Source organism: Scyliorhinus torazame, chromosome 16, assembly GCF_047496885.1.
Source record: "Scyliorhinus torazame isolate Kashiwa2021f chromosome 16, sScyTor2.1, whole genome shotgun sequence".
Classification (NCBI taxonomy): Eukaryota; Metazoa; Chordata; class Chondrichthyes; order Carcharhiniformes; family Scyliorhinidae; genus Scyliorhinus; species Scyliorhinus torazame.
The window spans coordinates 60,678,366-60,698,631 of NC_092722.1; the positions used below are offsets into that span (position 1 = coordinate 60,678,366).

Genomic DNA, 20,266 nt, shown 5'->3' on the forward strand with positions numbered 1-20,266 from the left:
ACTATGTGCCAGTGCTTTGATCGCAGATATATCCAGGGCGTCTTGAACTTGTTATTTTGACGGAACGGTGTGTTAATGATAGCGACCTGGTGTTCCGCGCATGTGGTGAGCAGGAGAACCCCGATGGATTTGCAGTTCCCCAATGCCTCCTTCCTGATGATTCCTTTCCTGAGTTGAGACCCAAATGTGCAAGTAACCTACAATTTGTTGAGCACATCATGGGTTAGGGTGATGGCGAAGATTACAAGACGTTTCTTCCTCTCAAAGTATGATTTCTGTGAAGCATTCTGGCTTGTTTTTTCAATTTTCCTGCACCCTCTTGCTGGAATCCTGTGCCAGAGGCTGCTGTTTACCATTCATTCCCATGATCAAGTACATTCCCATGCTCAAGTAGCAATTCTTCACATGTTAGCTCAGATAACTAGTGCAGGCTGCATTTCCATCACATGAGTATGAGAAATTGTGCCTGATCTTGTCACCAATGATGGCAGCCATGAGAATCTGCCACTAGGAAGCACTATCCAGGAGCAGTGCCTGATTAACCTAATATCTTACCTACGGACATTGAGGCCAGTAGCAATGCCTAAACTAAAATCAGCACGGACAGTAATTAAGTTTAAGCATTGCCGATCTGTTCAGCTTGGATATATGCTGCTTTTATCAAGACTTGCCTATTCCTGGGATAAGGAGATTCTCTTAAGACAAATTTAGACATGAAATGGAAAGGATGATGTGAAATATCCAATATGAGCTTAAATTATTTCGTCTAGTTACACTGCCAGAAATTTACATTTGTAGCCTTTTAACATTAATTCAAAAGAAAAGATGAAGAAGCACCGTATGTTTTTGCCTTTATTTGACACTCGAATAAAAATGAACTGTCAGCCAAATTCCTATATAACCGTTGAGACACTGCTGCTTTAGGAATTCAGAGACACCCAGTCAGGAACCACATGATATTACTCTACATCCCACATTGTTCATCGCGCAATTGAGAATGTTTTTAACATGGCTTACGGCAGTTCATTTTACTGATTCAGAACAGAGAGTTCAGCACCTTTTCAATTGATATTACTAGAGTAGTTGATCAAAGAATTGTGGTTCTCAAGTTTACGAAGTGTTCTGTCATGATTTTCTTTACATAGCTAACAATATTGACTTTGATTGAAGACTCTGTTTTATTTGCCACATGAAGTGCATGGTTAATGCTTTACGCCTGGTAGCCAGTTTGGCTTTTGATGTCGTACTTTCAAATTTTGATCATTTCCCTCATCCAAATCGGAAACTTGTGGATACTGTCAGTGAGACCAGCAACCCGCATCTTTAAGCACTCAGCCTCCAACAAGCTTGTTGTGGCCTCTTACAGAATCTTAAAACACAGAAAGAAGTCATGCAATCCAATATGCCTGGACCTGCTCGTTGAAAAAGCTATTTAATTAGTACCATTCTTCCAGTCTTTCTCCTTAACCCTGAGCATTTGTTTTTAGATTATATGTCAATATTTTTTTAAATCCAATAACTTGGCAGCAAAAAAAAAACACTTTAAAATGGGAATAGAGGGATACGGACCCGGGAAGTGTAGAATATTTTATTTTCGACGGGCAGCATGGTCGGCACAGGCTTGGAGGGCTGAAGGGCCTGTTACTGTGCTGAAGAAAACTTTGATCTTTGAAATGAGCAATTCACCTTTTTTTAATAAGGCATCACTGAGTAGAGTTCTATGAAGCACAATTGTCATATTGGATTGGCCACCCGTTATTCCTAGAATTTCTTTTTTTAATTCAGACTACCCAATTAATTTTTACCAATTAAGGGGCAATTTAGCGTGGCCAATCCACCTACCCTGCATATCTTTGGGTTGTGGGGGCGAAACCCACGCAAACACTGGGAGAATGTGCAAACTCCACACGGACAGTGATCCAGAGCTGGGATTGAACCTGGGACCTCGGCGCCGTGAGGCAGCAATGCTAACCACTGCGCCACCATGCTGCCTCGTTATTCCTAGAATTTGATATTTAATCCTATCTGGTGTTATGTGTAATGGGCAGCCAAATTGATACTGCCTGCCTTCCACCATGGCCCACGGTGTATTTCCAACCCTGAAACTTCCTTCTGAATTCACAATCTGAATTTCTCAAATTTAACTTCTGCAGGCAAACTGGTCATAAGAAAAAACTAAACTCTTACATCAGCTTTCCTGAAGTTTTAGACCTAACTACGTACCTTGAAAGGAAAGGTAAGGAACCATTTCATATTAATGCTTTCAGTCATGATCTTGGATTTCAGTTATCCCAGGAATTGTTTTTCTCCCTTAGTTGTGGGGATCCAGTTCAAGTTAATCTTTTATGTGGGAAATGGATGTTTGCTTCCACTGACAGCACATTAACATGCTGATTAGCTGGCACTCGGTTAATGAAAATATTTGCTCAAGGACTGATTCAGTCCTTGCATGTTTTACACTGTTTGCTTAAAAGCAGAAGTGAATTTATTTATTTCCAGATTGTTTGAAACAATATTGAAGACGAAGATGTCCTTGGATGCAAATGTGAAATTTAGCAATCTCAACTAAAATTGCTAAAACAACAGAAATTACCATAACATTTAAAATGCTCCAAAAGAAAAAGTGCTGAAGATTGAGAGTTATATTAAAACTAGTTGCGATTAACTAAAAGGCATGGTAGAAGGCAATAGAGGTAGAGATGCCAGAAGACAGAAATGGGATTCTTAAGATATGTTTCGAATGAATAGTATGTTTTAAGATCGTTTTAAACTTTTAAATGGTCTACAGGCAAGAAAATACATGAAGCCAAAACAAATGCCATGTGTTCAATAGACTCTCGCATTTTGGCAAGTTGATGATACAAATTGTAGCATATGGTTTGAACAAATTCTTTTCTGTGAAATTTGATTCCACATCTTCTGGTAATGTTACCAAGGAGTGACCTGTAGATGAGGAAGAGCAGGGGACCAAGTATTGATTTCAAGTGAGTGCAGAGATGAAAGAGTAGCCTTTTGCTGGAAGATGCTCATTCGACCATAAGATATGGGAGCAGAATTAGGTCATTCAGCCCATTGAGTCTGCTCCGCCATTCGATCATGGTTGATATGTTTCTCACCCCCATTCTCCTGCCTTCTTCCCATAACCCCTGATCCCCTTATTAATCAAGGTTAGAGTGAAACCAAGGGAAGGTAGTCCCATTGAATTCAGTGACAGGAGAGGTATTAGAGAAGGTTGGCTGAAAAAAGGTCAAGAAGGACAGGCAGGATTGTGCACCATGGACATGGTTACAGAAGATGTATTTTGTGACTTTGATTAAGGCTGTTTTAGTGTTGTCATAAGGGTGGAAGCCTAATTGTAGACATTTGGACATGTGGAAATGGGAGCTGACAGTACGTTCCAAGGACTTGGGAGAGGAACGGGAATTTGGAGATCTTATATAAAGAGGAAAAGATCTGGTGGCCAGAGTGAGAAAGGTGCTGCTACAGAGGGGAAGGCAGGCAGGGGGTTTGTGCCCCCTGGACCTGTTGTTCTACTATTGGGCGGCGAACGTGGAGAAAGTGCGGAGCTGGGTCAGAGGGGTTGATTCTCAGTGGGTCAGAATGGAGGAGAGTTTGTGCAGGGGGTCGGGGCTGAAGGCACTTGCAACAGCGCCGCTCCCGATAGCTCCGGGGAAATATTCAGGGAGTCCGGTAATAATAGCTTCATTGAAAATCTAGAGGCAGTTTCACCAGCACTTTGGGTTGGGTTTAGGGTCCAGGGAAATGGCGATTCGGGGGAACCAGAGATTTGAGCCAGGGAGGTGGGATGGAAGTTTTCGGAAATGGGAAGAGAAGGGGATTAAGACGCTAAAAGATTTGTTTCTTCAAGGTCGATTTGCAGGATTGAGGGAGCTGGAAGTGAAGTATGGGCTAGAGTAGGGAGAAGTGTTTAGGTACATGCAGGTTCGGGATTTTGCCAGGAAGGAGATACAGAGCTTCCCAGAGGAACCGGCCTCCTCATTGCTCGAGGAGATGTTGACGACAAGGGGACTGGAGAAGGGGACAGTGTCAGCGGTGTACGGAGCTATTCTGGAAGAGGATAAGGCACCACTGGAAGGGATCAAAGCAAAGTGGGAGGAAGAGCTGGGAGAGGTTATAGAGGAGGGGGTCTGGTGTGAGGTGCTCCGGAGAGTGAATGCCTCCACCTCATGTGCGAGGTTGGATCTGATACAGCTGAAGGTGGTATATAGAGCGCACCTCACAAGGGCGAGGATGAGACGATTTTTTGAAAGAGTAGAGGATGTGTGTGAGCGTTGCCCGGGGTGTGGGGGGGGGGGGCGTGAATCACGTTCATATGTTTTGGTTCTGTCCAAAGCTAGGGGAGTACTGGAAGGAGGTGTTTAGGGTAATTTCCAAGGTGGTGCGTGTGAAACTGGACCCGGGCCCCTGGGTGGCCATATTCAGGGTGTCGGACCAGCCAGGGTTAAAAACGGGTGTGGAGGCAGATGTAGCCTTCGCCTCGTTGATCGCCCGAAGGCGGATCCTGATGGGTTGGAGAGCAACCTCTCCACCCTGTGCCCTGGCGTGGCGGGGGGACCTGTTGGAATTCTTGACTCTTGAGAAGGTTAAGTTTGAACTGAGGGGAAGGACGGAGGGGCTCTACAATTCATGTGCATTATTCATTATGTACTTCCAAGAACTGGATAACATTGAATATTAGTTGGGGGGGATGGGTGGGAGGGTTGGGGGGAGGGGGGCTGTGTGTATTAAGGGTGACTATGGGTGATCCCTGATTCCTCTTTGCCATTTGTTTATGTGAACATGCAGGCTAATGTTTGGGGTTTGGTGGGAGGATGGGATTGTTGTTATTGTTATGGGGATTGACATACTTGTTGCTGATTATTGTTTATTGGTGGTTGGTGTAAATTTAGGAGAAAATGTGAAAAAGGAGGAGAATAAAAATATTTTTTAACAAAAGAAAGAGAAGGAGAGAGAGAGAGAGTGGGACAGGGAAGGAGAGCGAGAGAGACAGACCGAGTAGGGAAGGAGAGCGAGAGAGATATGGGGAAAGGGAAGGTTAAGTTCGAACTGAGGGGAAGCTCGGAGGGGTTCTACAAGTCATGGGCACTATTTATTATGCACTTTCAAGAACTGGATAACATCGAACATTAGTTGGGGGGTGGGTAGGGTGGGGGGGGGGGGTGGGGGGCTGTGTAGATTAAGGGTGACTACGGGTAATCCCTGATTCCTTTTTGTCATTTGTTTATGTAAACATGCGGGCTGATGTTTGGGGGTTGGTGGGTGGATGGGATCGTTGTTATTATGGGGATTGACATATCTTGCTGATTATTGTTTATTGTTGATGGGTGTAAATGTGGGAGAAAATGTGAAAAAGGAGGAGAATGTTTAAAAAAAAAAAAACATTTTTTAAAGAGAAAAAGATCTGGCAATGATTATTTTCAATTAGCTAACTATGTATTTTCAGTCATTGTAAAGCTGTGGTCATCAAATCTTATCAAATTTAACTAGATTGAAGGAAATCATTACTGAGGCCACATTGAAATATTGTGTGCAGTTTTAATCACCCTAGCTTGAAAAGAGTACGAAGTCTTACAACACCAGGTTAAAGTCCAACAGGTTTGTTTCGATGTCACTAGCTTTCGGAGCGCTGCTCCTTCCTCAGGTGAATGAAGAGGTCTGTTCCAGAAACACATATATAGACAGATTCAAAGATGCCAAACAATACTTGGAATGCGAGCATTAGCAGGTGATTAAATCTTTACAGATCCAGAGATGGAACAGACTGATCAAGACCTTGGATCCAGATCTTCAGAGCACCCTACGTGCTCTCATCCCACGTACTCCCCGCATTGGAGATCTCTACTGCCTCCCGAAAATATATAAGGCCAACACACCAGGCCGCCCTATCGTTTCAGGCAATGGGACCCTGTGTGAGAACCTCTCTGGCTACATCGAGGGCATCTTGAAACCCATCGTACAAGGTACACCCAGCTTCTGTCGCGACACGACGGACTTCCTACAGAAACTCAGCACCCATGGACCAGTTGAACCAGGAACATACCTCGTCACAATGGACGTCTCGGCACTCTACACCAGCATCCCCCATGACGACGGCATTGCTGCAACAGCCTCAGTACTCAACACCGACAACTGCCAATCTCCAGACGCAATTCTGCAACTCATCCGCTTCATTCTGGATCACAACGTCTTCACCTTCGACAACAAGTTCTTCATCCAGACGCACGGAACAGCCATGGGGACCAAATTCGCACCCCAATACGCCAACATCTTCATGCACAAGTTTGAACAGGACCTACTCACCGCACAGGACCTTCAACCGACGTTATACACCAGATACATCGATGACATTTTTTTCCTTTGGACCCACGGCGAAGAATCACTGAAACGACTACACGATGACATTAATAAGTTCCATCCAACCATCAGACTCACCATGGACTACTCTCCAAAATCAGTTGCATTCTTGGACACACTCGTCTCCATCAAGGACGGTCACCTCAGCACTTCGCTTTACCGCAAACCCACGGATAACCTCATGATGCTCCACTTCTCCAGCTTCCACCCTAAACACATTAAAGAAGCCATCCCCTATGGACAAGCGCTCCGTATACACAGGATCTGCTCAGACGAGGAGGAGCGTAACAGTCTTCTACAGACGTTGAAAGATGCCCTCGTACGAACGGGATATGGCACTCGACTCATCGAGCGACAGTTCCAACACGCCACAGCGAAAAACCGCACCGACCTCCTCAGAAGACAAACATGGGACACAACCGACAGAATACCCTTCGTCGTCCAGTACTTCCCCGGAGCGGAGAAACTACGTCATCTTCTTCACAGCCTTCAACACGTCATTGATGACGATGAACACCTTGCCAAGGTCATCCCCACACTTCCACTACTTGCCTTCAAACAACCGCGCAACCTCAAACGAACCATTGTTTGCAGCAAACTACCCAGTCTTCAGAACAGTGACCACGACACCACACAACCCTGCCATGGCAATCTCTGCAAGACGTGCCAGATCATCGACATGGATACCACTATTACACGTGAGAACACAACCCACCAGGTACGCGGTACATACTCGTGCGACTCGGCCAATGTTGTCTACCTCATACGCTGCAGGAAAGGATGTCCCGAAGCGTGGTACATTGGCGAGACCATGCAGACGCTGCGACAACGAATGAACGGCCATCGCGCAACAATCACCAGGCAGGAATGTTCCCTTCCAGTCGGGGAACACTTCAGCAGTCAAGGGCATTCAGCCTCTGATCTCCGGGTAAGCGTTCTCCAAGGCGGCCTTCAGGACCCGCGACAACGCAGAATCGCCGAGCAGAAACTTATAGCCAAGTTCCACACACATGAGTGCAGCCTCAACCGGGACCTGGGATTCATGTCGCATTACATTCATCCCCCACCATCTGGCCTGCAAAATCCTACCAACTGTCCTGGCTTGATACAATTCATACCTCTTTAACCTGGGGTTACCCCATCTCTGGATCTGTAAAGATTTAATCACCTGCTAATGCTCGCATTCCAAGCATTGTTTGGCATCTTTGAATCTGTCTATATATGTGTTTCTGGAACAGACCTCTTCATTCACCTGAGGAAGGAGCAGCGCTCCGAAAGCTAGTGACATCGAAACAAACCTGTTGGACTTTAACCTGGTGTTGTAAGACTTCGTACTGTGCTCACCCCAGTCCAACGCCGGCATCTCCACATCATAGCTTGAAAAGAACATGCATGCACTAGATGGAATTGAATGACTGGAGCACTTGTGGCGAATCTCGAACCTGGGGCTTCAAGATATGCACTGCAGAAACTCGCCACGATTCCTTGGGCTGCACCTTTCAAACCCATGACCACTACCACCTAGAAGATCAAGAGCAGCAGATACCTGGAAACCCCACCACTTGGAGGCACCTCTCCAAATCACTCACCATCCCGACTTGGAAATACACCGCTGTCTTTCACTAGCTGAGTCAAAACCCTGGAACTCGCTCCCTAACAGCACTGTGAGTGTACCTACACCTCAGGGATTCGAGCGGTTCAAGAAGGCAACTCATCCCCGTCTTCTGAAGGGCAACTAGGGATGGGCAATAAATGTTGGCCTAACCAATGCCCACATCCCATAAATGAAAAAAAAGACCCATAGCAATGCCCTTGACTGTTAACTTCGGTCTGCCATTTTGTTGCAAGGGAAATTCAGGATGGACAAGGACGGGCCTTGCTAGTGAAGCCCACATCATGAAAGAATTTTAAAAAGCCAACTAGTGATAGTCCAAAAACTACTCAGCAGGTCTGGCAGCATTTGTAGAGACAGAAACAACGTTGTTGTTTCAGGTCTCTGACCGGACAGTAATTGTCTTTGTTAGAGCATTGGGAGGAATTAGATTTTCTTCTGTGTTTAGTTTAGTGTAGGGTGGGGTTACTGGGTTATGGGGATACGGGGGAGGTGTTGACCTTGGGTAGGGTGCTCTTTCCAAGAGCCGGTGCAAACTCGATGGGCCGAATGCCCTCCTTCTGCACTGTAAATTCTATGAGATGGAAAAATTCCAACAGGTCTACCAACCTGTCTGCAAATATGGGTGGCGCTGCCGATCGCCAGCCAAGCAGGGTTCTCTGGCGTGCGATTAAGGAAGCAAAAGCAAGGGCATCAGCCCTCTTCTCCATATGGAGTTCTGGCTGGTCTGACACCCCGAAGACTGCCACTCTCGGGCACAGCTCCACCCTCACTGCCACCCCCACAACCTTGGACATCACCTCGTCCATTGACACCATCTCAAGTTCCTGGATCGTCTTCCCTTGGGCTTCCAGCTTCTTCCCCAATCTGTCAATCGCCGTCTGCATGGCGACCAATGCCTCCGTCACTGCCAACTTGTCCACCTCCCTCATTGCCAACAGTTCCTTGGTCAGGAACGTCTTCCATCCATCTCCATGTGGAAGAATTTTCAGTACACTGCTGCTCAAGAAAGGTACCCTCTAGGCAAGGAGTGATAACTCAAATTTCATTTCATTCCCTCTTGCCAGAGAGAAGTAGGCAGAGCAAGCTGAGGGTTTGCAAGGATGGCAATCTTCCTCATGGTGCAGGCATACTTTTAATATGCCAGGTCTCAACTCTGCCACATATCTGAACAAATAGGATTCCCCACTTCCTCAGAATGCAGCTGGCGTGTGACCCCAGGCAATGCATCATGCAGGCCTGTACCCCAGCAGTACTCATGTATTCTTTCTGTGGTGGCAGTCCTTTGTGCCAGCTGTATTTCAAGCAACATGGCAAACCAAATTGTCTACTGGATGGCCAGGGCTGCCCAGTGACTTAATAGCTGATGATCCTGGTGCGCGAGCCATGCACTTGTGCATTGCAGGCGTATAACAAGTGTGATGCTGCTACACAGCTTTATAGACTATCTATGGTAATACAACAATGCTGTGCTGAAGAATGTGGAAACTAATACCAAATGGAGTAGTTGGGGGTGACTAGCATGGGAGCATTTTGGGTAAATCTAGATAGTACGAGGCAGAAAGGAATAGGAGGTACCAGTTGGGTACTCAGACCAGTTGGGCCAAATGGCCTGTATCTCTGTTGTTAATTATATGTAAAATGGCTGATCTTTACTACTACCACAGAGAGCGAAGCTATGATTAGTGAGTTTTAAAAAATTAATTCAGGGGATGTGGGTGCCGCTGGCTGAGGCAGCATTTATTCCTGATCCCTAATTGCCCTTGAACTGAGTGGTTTGCTGGGGCATTTAATAGTCAAATTGTGTGTCTGGGGACACATGTAGGCCAGACCAGGTAAGGACGGCAGATTAAAGGACATTAGTGAATTAGGTTTTTACAACAATCGGCAATGGTTTCATGGTCATCATTAGACTTTTAATTCCAGATTTTTATTGAATTCAAATTTCACCATCTGCCATGGTGGGATTCGAACCTGGGTCCTCAGAACATTACCCTGGGTCTCTGGATTACTATTTCAGTGACGATACCACTATGCCACCACCTGTATTTATCCAGCACTTTTACACCACACTGTCATTTGCTGTGCAGGCGCTTGCTGTCAGAGACATCCTTATCAGGGATGCTCTCTCATTGTTCCCCTATTTTGGCTGAAGAGTATTGGAAGAATGAGGAAAGCTGTATGGAAAGTGGGGAATGTAACGTGATGCTTTTGGTTTCCGTTTCCATAGCAATAGAATTGACTTACTTTCGAATGGATTTTCTGAAGTGGACTGATAAGAATGATTCCCACCGTGTGTGTTCGTCACATGTTTGTTTGAACACCAGTGAGAAAATTAAATATTTTGCTCATGCAAGCAAATTTGTTTCTGCATATTTTCTAAGTAGCGAGTAAAAAGGAGCGCGTCTGGTTAACTGATCAAACAGCTAACAATTACCCCTTGATGTTACATTTAAACTGTAACTGAACAGGTTTACTTCTCTTTCTAACAAAGTGCTTGTGAGACAAATGTAAATATAGGGACTGTACATAGCTTATCAAATGGTTGACACAAATTAGTATGTTGTAGCCTTAACTCACAGATTTGATGTTCACTAAATTAAATTTATATTGATGTCATTGGTTTCAATGCCTGTCACACCAGGGAGGCTATAGTACATCAGCCAGGAGTCTTTCAAAGAGCCTCTCTGTGTACCTTTGTCTGTGTGTGGGATAGAAAAGCACAGAAAGCAGGGCACTAAAAGTAAAATTTAAGATTGCTTTGGCTGTACAAGTGCAGTGAAAGTAATTTATTAGTGTGTTGAGGTTGATGAAAGCACACTAAATTCAAGGATCGTTTCCTTGGTAATTCAGGTCATTGGTATCTGCGAGAATTTACTAAGAGAAGCAACAAAAATATGAGAACATGTTTAACACAGCGAGGTCGAAGTGTTATTGGATTGGATTTGTTTATTGTCACGTGTACCGTGGTACAGTGAAAAGTATTTTTCTGCGAGCAGCTCAACAGATCATTAAGTACATGAGAAGAAAAGGGATTAAAAGAAAATACATGATAGGGCAACACAACATATACAATGTAACTACATAAGCACTGGCATCGGATGAAGCATACAGGGTGTAGTGTTAATGAAGTCAGTCCATAAGAGGGTCATTTAGGAGTTTGGTAACAGTGGGGAAGAAGCTGTTTTTGAGTCTGTTCGTGCATGTTCTCAGACTTCTGTATCTCCTGCCCGATGGAAGAAGTTGGAAGAGTGAGTAAGCCGGGTGGGAGGGATCTTTGACTATACTGCCCGCTTTCCCCAGGCAGCGGGAGGTGTAGATGGAGTCAATGGATGGGAGGCAGGTTCGTGTGATGGACTGGGCGGTGTTCACGACTCTCTGAAGTTTCTTGCGGCCCTGGGCCGAGCAGTTGCCATACCAGGCTGTGATGCAGCCCGATAGGATGCTTTCTATGGTGGATCTGTAAAAGTTGGTAAGAGTCAATGTGGACATGCCGAATTTCCTAAGTTTCCTGAGGAAGTATAGGCGCTGTTGTGCTTTCTTGGTGGTAGCGTCGACGTGGGTGGACCAGGACAGATTTTTGGAGATGTGCACCCCTAGGAATTTGAAACTGCTAACCATCTCCACCTTGGCCCCGTTGATGCTGACAGGGGTGTGTACAGTACTTTGCTTCCTGAAGTCAATTACCAGCTAGTGCCTAGGTACAGATTGGATAGCAAACGGTTGTTCTTATGCTGGGAGTGTTTTCTGAAAACATTTCGCCTCAACCCACAAATGTTAAACTTCTGGTTGAATTTGCAGCCATGACATGGTGAAAAGGGCTCATTCAGTCATAACGGTAAACTCCCGGTCAAATCCCAGGAGAGTCGCCTTCAAATTCAGAGCTCCCTGATAACCGAGGAGACCGACTTTTCCGCATGAATATGCCTTTCTGTATTTCAATATGCCTACAAGCGCAGTTTACACTATTTGAAATGCAACATTTTGCATTATTCTAATACTTGCTACTTTCCGATATCTGCTTTCCACTTCGCACCATGATTTTCCACTTGCTCCTCCTCTCTGATCAACAACACTTTTGACTTTCTCAGTTTTCACCATACTTGCATGCTTTGTATGTTGCTCCACAGAGAAATTTGAGTGCGCTTAGGCCTCACGACACCATTCTGCTCGGCTTGGCCAATTGATCCCTGTCAGAAGAGGCCGACTTGCTCGCACTGCGGAAGCACCACTCGTGCACGAGATTTCGGCCTTATCCTCCTTGCGTCAAACGTTCGGCTAACCCGGGTCAACCGCTGCAGAATCTCTGCTAATCTCGGGCAGTGTTCCATAGCTTTTGCTATTCTGTCGGTGGAAATTTGTGTCGCCCAAGTTTGACTAATGAAATCATCATTAAGTTTGCATCACCACTTAACTGGTCCCAACAATACGACCATGAGCTTCTCTGTTGGTAACCAATTTAAACAGCAATTTCAAACAAAAACGCTATTTTGGAGTAGGTTCACCAATATAAGAAAGCCTGCAGCCACGCAGATGAGTGTAAATGGGCAATTTTTAATGTTCAGCTTTCATATAATCTGTTCCCATTGTACAATCAAAATATACATTGGCTTCATGTGGAATACTGAATTGAATGATTTATCCTACAAAACTGTCTTCCCTTGAAATCCAAAAAGCATTTGAAATTGTCTTTATTTAAAATGTCACTGCAAATATTTTAGGTTGACAATTCACACTAATAATTTAGCAACCGTGTATATTTAAATCAGAAATGTTGGTTTTGTCATGCAAATGCAGGTTGCTTAATTAAGACGTTTATGCTTTTGATATTTAAAGTTTTGTTGTTTAAAATTATTAAGCTTGTAGATGATGTAACCAATTAAATCCATCATGAAGTGTAATGTTGTGATGCCTGGTGTATAAAGGGAGGTTACCTGCCCAGAAATACAATGTTAAACATTTTTGTCAGACCAGAAAATAGCTTTTTAAATATATATTTAGAGTTTTATCATTTCACAGATAACACAATTTTTTAAAGCACAACTGGTACAATACAGACCAAATATTTCTGCAAACATAAGACAGAAAAAGACAGGATAAATTCAGTCCTTAAGAACTATTTATAGACCAGGCGGGAGGATGGAAGAGAAGATCAGGCCATATAAAAATGATAAACATCTACAAAAGATGCAACAATCTGGGCAAATCATTCATCTTAATCAATGCAATCCTACCCAATCACGATACTGGCAAGGAGGACCAACGAGTCAAGTCCCACCTAATGGACAAAATCAACTGAAAGAAATTAGCCCCATATAGTTGTTTCAAAAAGGAGTAATTACAACACCCACATAAGTAAACCACGATGGGGACCACCAAGAAGGAAAGTTCGTAAGGGTACGTGGTCTACCCATCAACCCTACCATCGGCATAGCCTCAGACTTTGTAAAGTTAATTTTATAGCCGGAGAAGGTTCTAGATTTATCTACCATTTTGAAATAGTAGCGAGAACCGAGATGTCCGGCTTCGATACAAACAGCAACACACCATCAGCATAAAGCGTGATCTTCTGCTGCTTCCTCCCAAACAGCGCATCCCAAACGTCGGAGGATCATGCCTAATAGCCTCTGTCAGAGGCTCGTTGGCCAATGCAGACAGCAAGGGGAATAAGAGGCAGCCCTGCCTTGTTCCCCTCAAGGCCCAAATCCTCAGATTTATAACCATTCGTGAGCAGTGCTGCCAAAGGCCTATCATTCAACACCTGGATTCACGTAACACATTCTATTCCAGCCCAAATCTCCACAACGTATAAACCAAGCAATTCCATTACACCCTATCATAAGCTGTCTCTGCATCTAGGGAAGTAACTAACCCATCCAACGCTCGCTTTTGGAAAATTAGATCACATTCAGTGAACCTCTGACATCATTGCTAGAAAGTCGACCTTTTATGAACCCAGTCTGGTCACCCCGAATGATGAGCGGGAGAATTCCCTTCAAACGTCATGCCGACACTTTAGACAACAATTTAAAATCAACATTCCGAAATTAAATTGGCTGAGAGGAAGCATTTTCCTCCTGGGTCTTGCCCACCTTCAAAATCAGGGAAGTATTTGCTTCCCAGAGTGTAAATGTAGCAGATCTGCCTCAAATGAATGACAGTACATACCAATTAATGGGTCTATTAGCATGTACTTTAATTGCCTGTAAAATTTGCACCTAAAGCCATCCGGCCCAGGGGCCTTGCTCGGTTGGAGCTTCCTAATGGGCATAGCCACCTCTCTTTTAGAGATAGAAGCAATAAGGACCAACCGTTGATCCTCCAGAGCTGTAGGAAGCTCGAGGGTAGAGACAAAGTGCTCCATACGTGTCAATACATTTCCAGACTGGCCTGACTTGTAGAGTTCAGCTCTCCCCTATCTCAAGTTACACCAGAGGCACCATAACATCCCTATAATGTTCTTTTTTCTTATAAGAGACCTGTCTGTACCATTGCAGGATTGTAACCAAATACAACAAAAATACTAAAAAGTCACCACCACATTAGTTCTAAGGGGACATTCCTTAATACAAATGAGGACCTGTAAGGCAAACCCTGCAACCATGCTATCATTACCATCAGGAGACATAACTCTCAAAAAAGAAATGGAAAAAAAAAACAAAGGAATGGGAGCCAAATGTCCCCTCTGCATTTTGGACCCACCCAGGAAGGCCTAAACCTTCCACTCACCTCCCAGCAATGGCGCTACTCATGATTAAAGAGAGGATACTACACAAACAGTATTACCATCAGAAAGATGCAATAAGAAAAAAATATGGATAATTAGCATGCGGCACAGCTACCACGGATAAAAGTCCCTGAGATTCTCGAGGATAAGAAATTCCGTATCCTGCTCAAATGTTAATACCTCCCAATAGACAGGATATATGACAATGGGATGAATTCTCTGACAGCGGGATTCTCCGTTCCACTGACCTATCCCCACCCTCAGGTTTCCCTGTGGCGTGAGGTGGCCACAATAGAAATCCCATTGGCCAGCAAAGGGAACGGAGAACCCTGAAACACAGTGCTGGGAGGCAGAGACTGCACCCCAATATAAAATCAGACCAAAAAAAATCTAATGGTGAAAGTCCAAATTTCATTGAGCTGCAGGTTCAGTCCAAGTCCATGCCTCCTATGGACTTTACGAAGACCAAGGCACTGGCTGAATTATCGAAGAGTTAATGGAGTTGTTGGATGTCACCCTCAGGATCGCAGATTAAAACAAGCATAATTCACTCTAGTTGCCTTGAGCTGTTTTCTAACTTAATCAAAGCCTCTATGCTTCAGCTGTGGCACTACGGAAGTCCTGGTAAAAGGAGATCCCTGCCCCCTCATAGAGCCATGTCCCCCCATGCCTCACCCCTTCCAGAATCCTCTGACGATCTTTGAAGTTATGGAAGTGAACGATTATGGGCCTGGGGCTTTGATTGTAGGATCTGGTACGCCCTTTCCAACTTGAAACGCCCAGCCTTCACATACAGCTTGAGGAAACATGCTAGCAAGCTCTCAAAACCTTAACCAGGGACTTCTCCTCCACCCCTCCCATCAGACCGACGACTCGGATATTCTTCCTCTGGCCTCAGTTCTGCAAATCTTCCCAGTGTTCTGACATACATGTAGTTGGTTTTCCAAGAATTGAGTTCGAGCTTCAGACAAGGAAGCAACAGTTTTGAATATCGTCGAGCCTTTTATTAGAATTCTGGAGCTCGGTCTCATGAGCACTTTGATTCTGCGTCAGCGAGCCGAGTTTGTCATCAAATACTCTGATATTGTTAATGATATCTGCGGTCATCATTTGCAGCGCCTTTGAAAGGCCAGGTCAAGGGCCACTCAAAGATCAGGTCGCCAGACAGGGCTTTTAAGGGAACGGCGGAGGTTACAGGCGGAGTTTAGCTTGCTGACCACAGGGAGGGTGGTGGAGTAGCTGAGAAAGGCAAGGGGGGCGATCTATGAACATGGAGAGAAGGCCAGCAGAATGCTTGCACAGCAGCTTAGGAAGAAGGAGGCAGCTAGGGAGATAGGGAAAGTAAAGGACGGAGTTGGGAACCTGGTTGGTGATTCAGTAGGGGTGAATAAGGCGTTTAGGGATTTCTTCAGCAGGCTGTACAGGTCGGAACCCCCTACAGGCCCGGAGGGGATGAGGCACTTCTTGGAGGGGCTGAATTTCCCAAAGGTGGACGGGGAGCGGGTAGAAGGGCTAGGGGCCCCAATCGGGCTGGAGGAGATAGTGGATGGCTTGAAGGCCATGCAGACGGGTGTGGCCCTGGGTCCGGACGGGTACCCAGTGGAGTTTTATAAAAAATTCTCTGGGATATTGGGCCCGGTGTTGTTGAGGATGTTCAATGAGGCAAGGGAAAGAGGGGTGTTGCCCCCGACAATGTCACGGGCAACGATTTTGCTGATTCTTAAGCGGGACAAGAACCCGGAGCTGTGTGGGTCCTACAGGCCGATCTCCCTGTTGAATGTAGACGGCAAGTGTTCCGGATATTATTGGGGAGGACCAGAAGGGGTTTGTTAATGGCAGGAGGTTGGTGGCCAATGTAAGAAGGCTGTTAAATGTGATCATGATTCCCCCGGAAGGTAGGGAGGTGGAGGTGGAGATCGCAATGGATGCAGAAAAGGCTTTTGATTGGGTAGAATGGGACTATCTGTGGGAGATACTGGGACGGTTCGGATTTGGGCGGGGCTTTATTGATTGGGTCAGGTTACTGTATCAGGCTCCTGTGGCAAGTGTACGGACGAATAGGACAACATCGGACTATTTTAGACTGCACCGGGGACGCGACAGGGATGCCCCCTCTCCCCACTGTTGTTTGCGCTGGCTATAGAGCCGTTGGCAATTGCTCTGAGAGCCTCGAGGGGCTGGAGTGGACTGGACCGGGGGGGGGGGGGGTGGGGGGGTGGGGGGGGGGGGTGGGGGGGTGGGGTGGGGGGGTGGGTGGGGGGGGGGGGGGGGGAAGGAGAGAGCACAGGGTTTCGCTGTTATGCGGATGACCTGCGTCTGTACGTTTCGGACCCAATAGAGGGGATGGAAGAAATCATGAGGACTCTAAGTAAATTTGGCCGGTTATCGGGGTATAAGCTTAATGTGGGAAAGAGTGAGATGTTTGGGGTCAAGGCGACGGGACAGGAGAGGTGAATGGGAGAGCTGCCGTTTAGGTTAGTGAAGGGAAGCTTTAGGTTCCTAGGCATCCGCGTGGCGCGGGAATGGGACCGGCTGCATAAATTGAATCTGGCCCGGCTGGTGGACCAAATGAAGGATGATTTTCGGAGATGGAACGCGCTTCCGTTGGCTGGGGGGGTGCAAACGGTGAAGGTGAGGGTCCTCCCGAGATTCCTATTTGTATTTCAGTGTCTCCCCATCTTTATTCCGCGGTCCTTTTTTAAGCGGGTCAACGGTGATCACTGGCTTTGTCTGGGCGGGCAAGACCCCGCGAGTAAGGAACGTAATGCTTGAGCGGGGTCAGGGAGAGGGTGGGCTGGCGCTGTCAAATTTTAGCAACTATTACTGGGCGGCTAATATAGCCATGATCAGGAAGTGGGTGGTGGGGGAGGGGTCGGTATGGGTGCATTTGGAGGCGGCTTCATGTCAGAGCACCAGTTTGGGGCGTTGATAACCGCCTCTGCCATTCCCGCCGGCATGTACTCCACCTGTCCAGTGGTGGTGGCGGCCCTGAGAGCTTGGGTCCAGTGGAGGCGGCATGTGGGAGCAGTGGGAGCATCGGTCTGGGCCCCAATCTGTGATAATCACCGTTTTGCCCCGGGAAGTATGGATTGGGGGGGTTCCGGATATGGCGGAGAGCAGGGATTCAGAGGATGGGGGATATGTTCATAAAGGGGAGCTTTCCGAGTATGAGGGCGTTGGAGGAAAAGTTTGGGTTGGCACGGGGAAACAAATTAAGGTATCTGCAGGTGTGGGACTTCCTTCGTAAATGGGTTTCACCCTTCCCGCTCCTACCACTAAGGGGGATTCAGGACAGGGTAGTTTCTGGAGGGTGGGTGGGTGAAGGAAGCGTCTTGGACATTTATAAGGAGCTTATGGGGTCGGAGGAGACGCAGATCGAGGAGCTGACGCGAAAGTGGGAGGAGGAGCTGGGAGGTAAGATGGAGGATGGTCTATGGGCAGACGCATTGAGTAGAGTCAACGCGTCTGCAACATGTGTGTGCCAGGCTCAGCCTGATACAATTTAAGGTTGTTCACCAGACTCACATGACAGTGGCCCGGATAAGCAGATTCTTTGGGGTGGAGGACAGGTGCGCAAAATGTGTGGGAGGACCAGCGAACCATGTCCACATGTTTTGGACATGTCCAAAGCTTAGGGGATTTTGGCAGGGGTTTGCGGACGTCATGTCCACGGTGTTAAAAACAAGGGAGGCGCTGAGTCCAGAGGTGGCGATTTTCAGGGTGTCAGAAGACCTAGAAATCCAGGAGGAGAAAGAGGCAGATGTTCTGGCCTTTGCTTCCCTGGTAGCCCGGAGACGGATACTATTAGCATGGAGGGACTCAAAGCAGTTTAAACATCGCCTGCCTCTTGCAGGGCAATGCCCCTTTAAGTGGGTGTTGCCACAGTTCGGGCACGTCATGACGTCGGCGTCATGACGTGTTGTACGTCGTCGCACATGCGGAGTGCGGTCAGCAGATGTTTGCACCTGCGCAGTGTGGGTGTCGGCCGTTCGTTATCCCGTTTGCATCGCGCATGTGTGGGGTTCCGGGAAAAGCGCGCGAGGTGGCCGCTGTCTTCAATGCTGTGGCGCTGCATCCGGGAGATGGCCTGCAAACTCACTGCCTCGTGGGAGGCAAGTTTCTGATTTTCAGCCGATTTTTTGCGTGCATGTTTCAATCGCAACTGGCAGGGTCATATACTTGATTTTTAAGAGCTGCTCTCTGAGGATCAGAGTGAACTCCAAACACGATTTGGTCTCTAATCATGGAGTCAGCAATATCACCAAAGTTGCAGGACAGCGCTAGCAGGCGGAGGCTAGTTAAGAAGGCATTGAAAGATTCATCTTTACCTTGAAGACGTTGTTTGAATATGTAGTGCTCGAAGATTTCATTGGTGTCCACTTCACAGTGACTATCGAACTTGTCCAGGATGGTCGGAAACCTTGTCTTGCCCTGGCCTTCAGTGAAGTTAAACGAGTTGAAGAGTTCGATGGCTTGATCACCCGCTGTTGAGAGGAGACGCGTGATCTTTCTTGCATCAGACGCACCCTCGGGGTCTGAGGCTTCGATGTTGGCACTGAGATTGGCGGAGATCCTGAGCTGGTGAGGAGCCTGAATCTTCTCCATGGTGCCGGGATACATTTACTGGTCGTCACGGAACAGACTGAGGTAAGTCACCTTAAATTAGTAGTCTCCTGGTACCATGTCGTGTTCGGTACACTGGTCTAATACTGGCTGCAACTGGATGCAGATTAGATCAGAAACATACTCCAGAACTTGAATTTAGTTCAAACAGGTGTATTGAACTAATAGCACAGTTAGCACAGTTCTCTGTGTGTTCGACTCTCTGCTAACTTCAGTGTGGTTACTCTGTCTGACTGAACCAGACTAGCTCTTAGCCACGTGGTGGAGGTGTGAGATTGTAACAACACCCTTGACTTACTCTCTAGATGTTCATCAGTGGAAAGAGGCGGAGTGTGAGTGCCTTGTGTCTTTTATAGTCCGATACCCTGAGTGTCCTGCCTGCTTATTGGTCATGCCCTGTTCTCTGTGTCCATTAGCTGCTTGTCTGTATATCATTGTGTGTGTGTGTGTGCCTGCATATCATGACCGACCTCTTTGCGGGAAATTAATCCTCAGTAGACGGTCAGGCGATACAACAGTCTGAGAACATGCAACAACAGGTTCAAAAACAGCTTCTTCCCCACTATTACCAGACTCCTGAATGGCCCTCTAATGGACTGAACTGATCTCTCCACTCGTACTACACTCCATATGCTTCAACAGATGTCTCTGTCTATGTATTTACATAGTGTATTTTTCGTACGGCCTATGTTTTTCCATGTATGGAACAATCTCTCTGGACTACACTTTCTACTGTACCTCGGTACATGTGACAATAAATCAAATCAATCAATCAATCAGTGAAATCTAGGGCATACTATGGAATATTAACTCCCAGATTAGGCAAGCATGTGCTGTGCAAACAGGATTAAAGTGTAGCGCCAGAGCCTGCAGATAAGCTGCTATTCCTGCACTCTCATCACGTGGTTCTCCCCCTCCTCCTCTTTCTC

General features: G+C 46.4%; 1 protein-coding gene across 4 annotated transcripts in view; it reads left to right on the forward strand.

The window, feature by feature from the left end:
- Window positions 1-20,266, forward strand: part of usp48 (ubiquitin specific peptidase 48) — a 198,459-nt gene that overhangs the window by 77,897 nt on the left and 100,296 nt on the right. For all 4 annotated transcript variants that reach the window (XM_072478568.1, XM_072478566.1, XM_072478565.1 and 1 more), the window contains exon 8: window positions 2,154-2,236. In XM_072478568.1, the coding sequence (XP_072334669.1) occupies window positions 2,154-2,236 (83 nt within the window). The remainder of the gene's footprint in view (window positions 1-2,153; window positions 2,237-20,266) is intronic.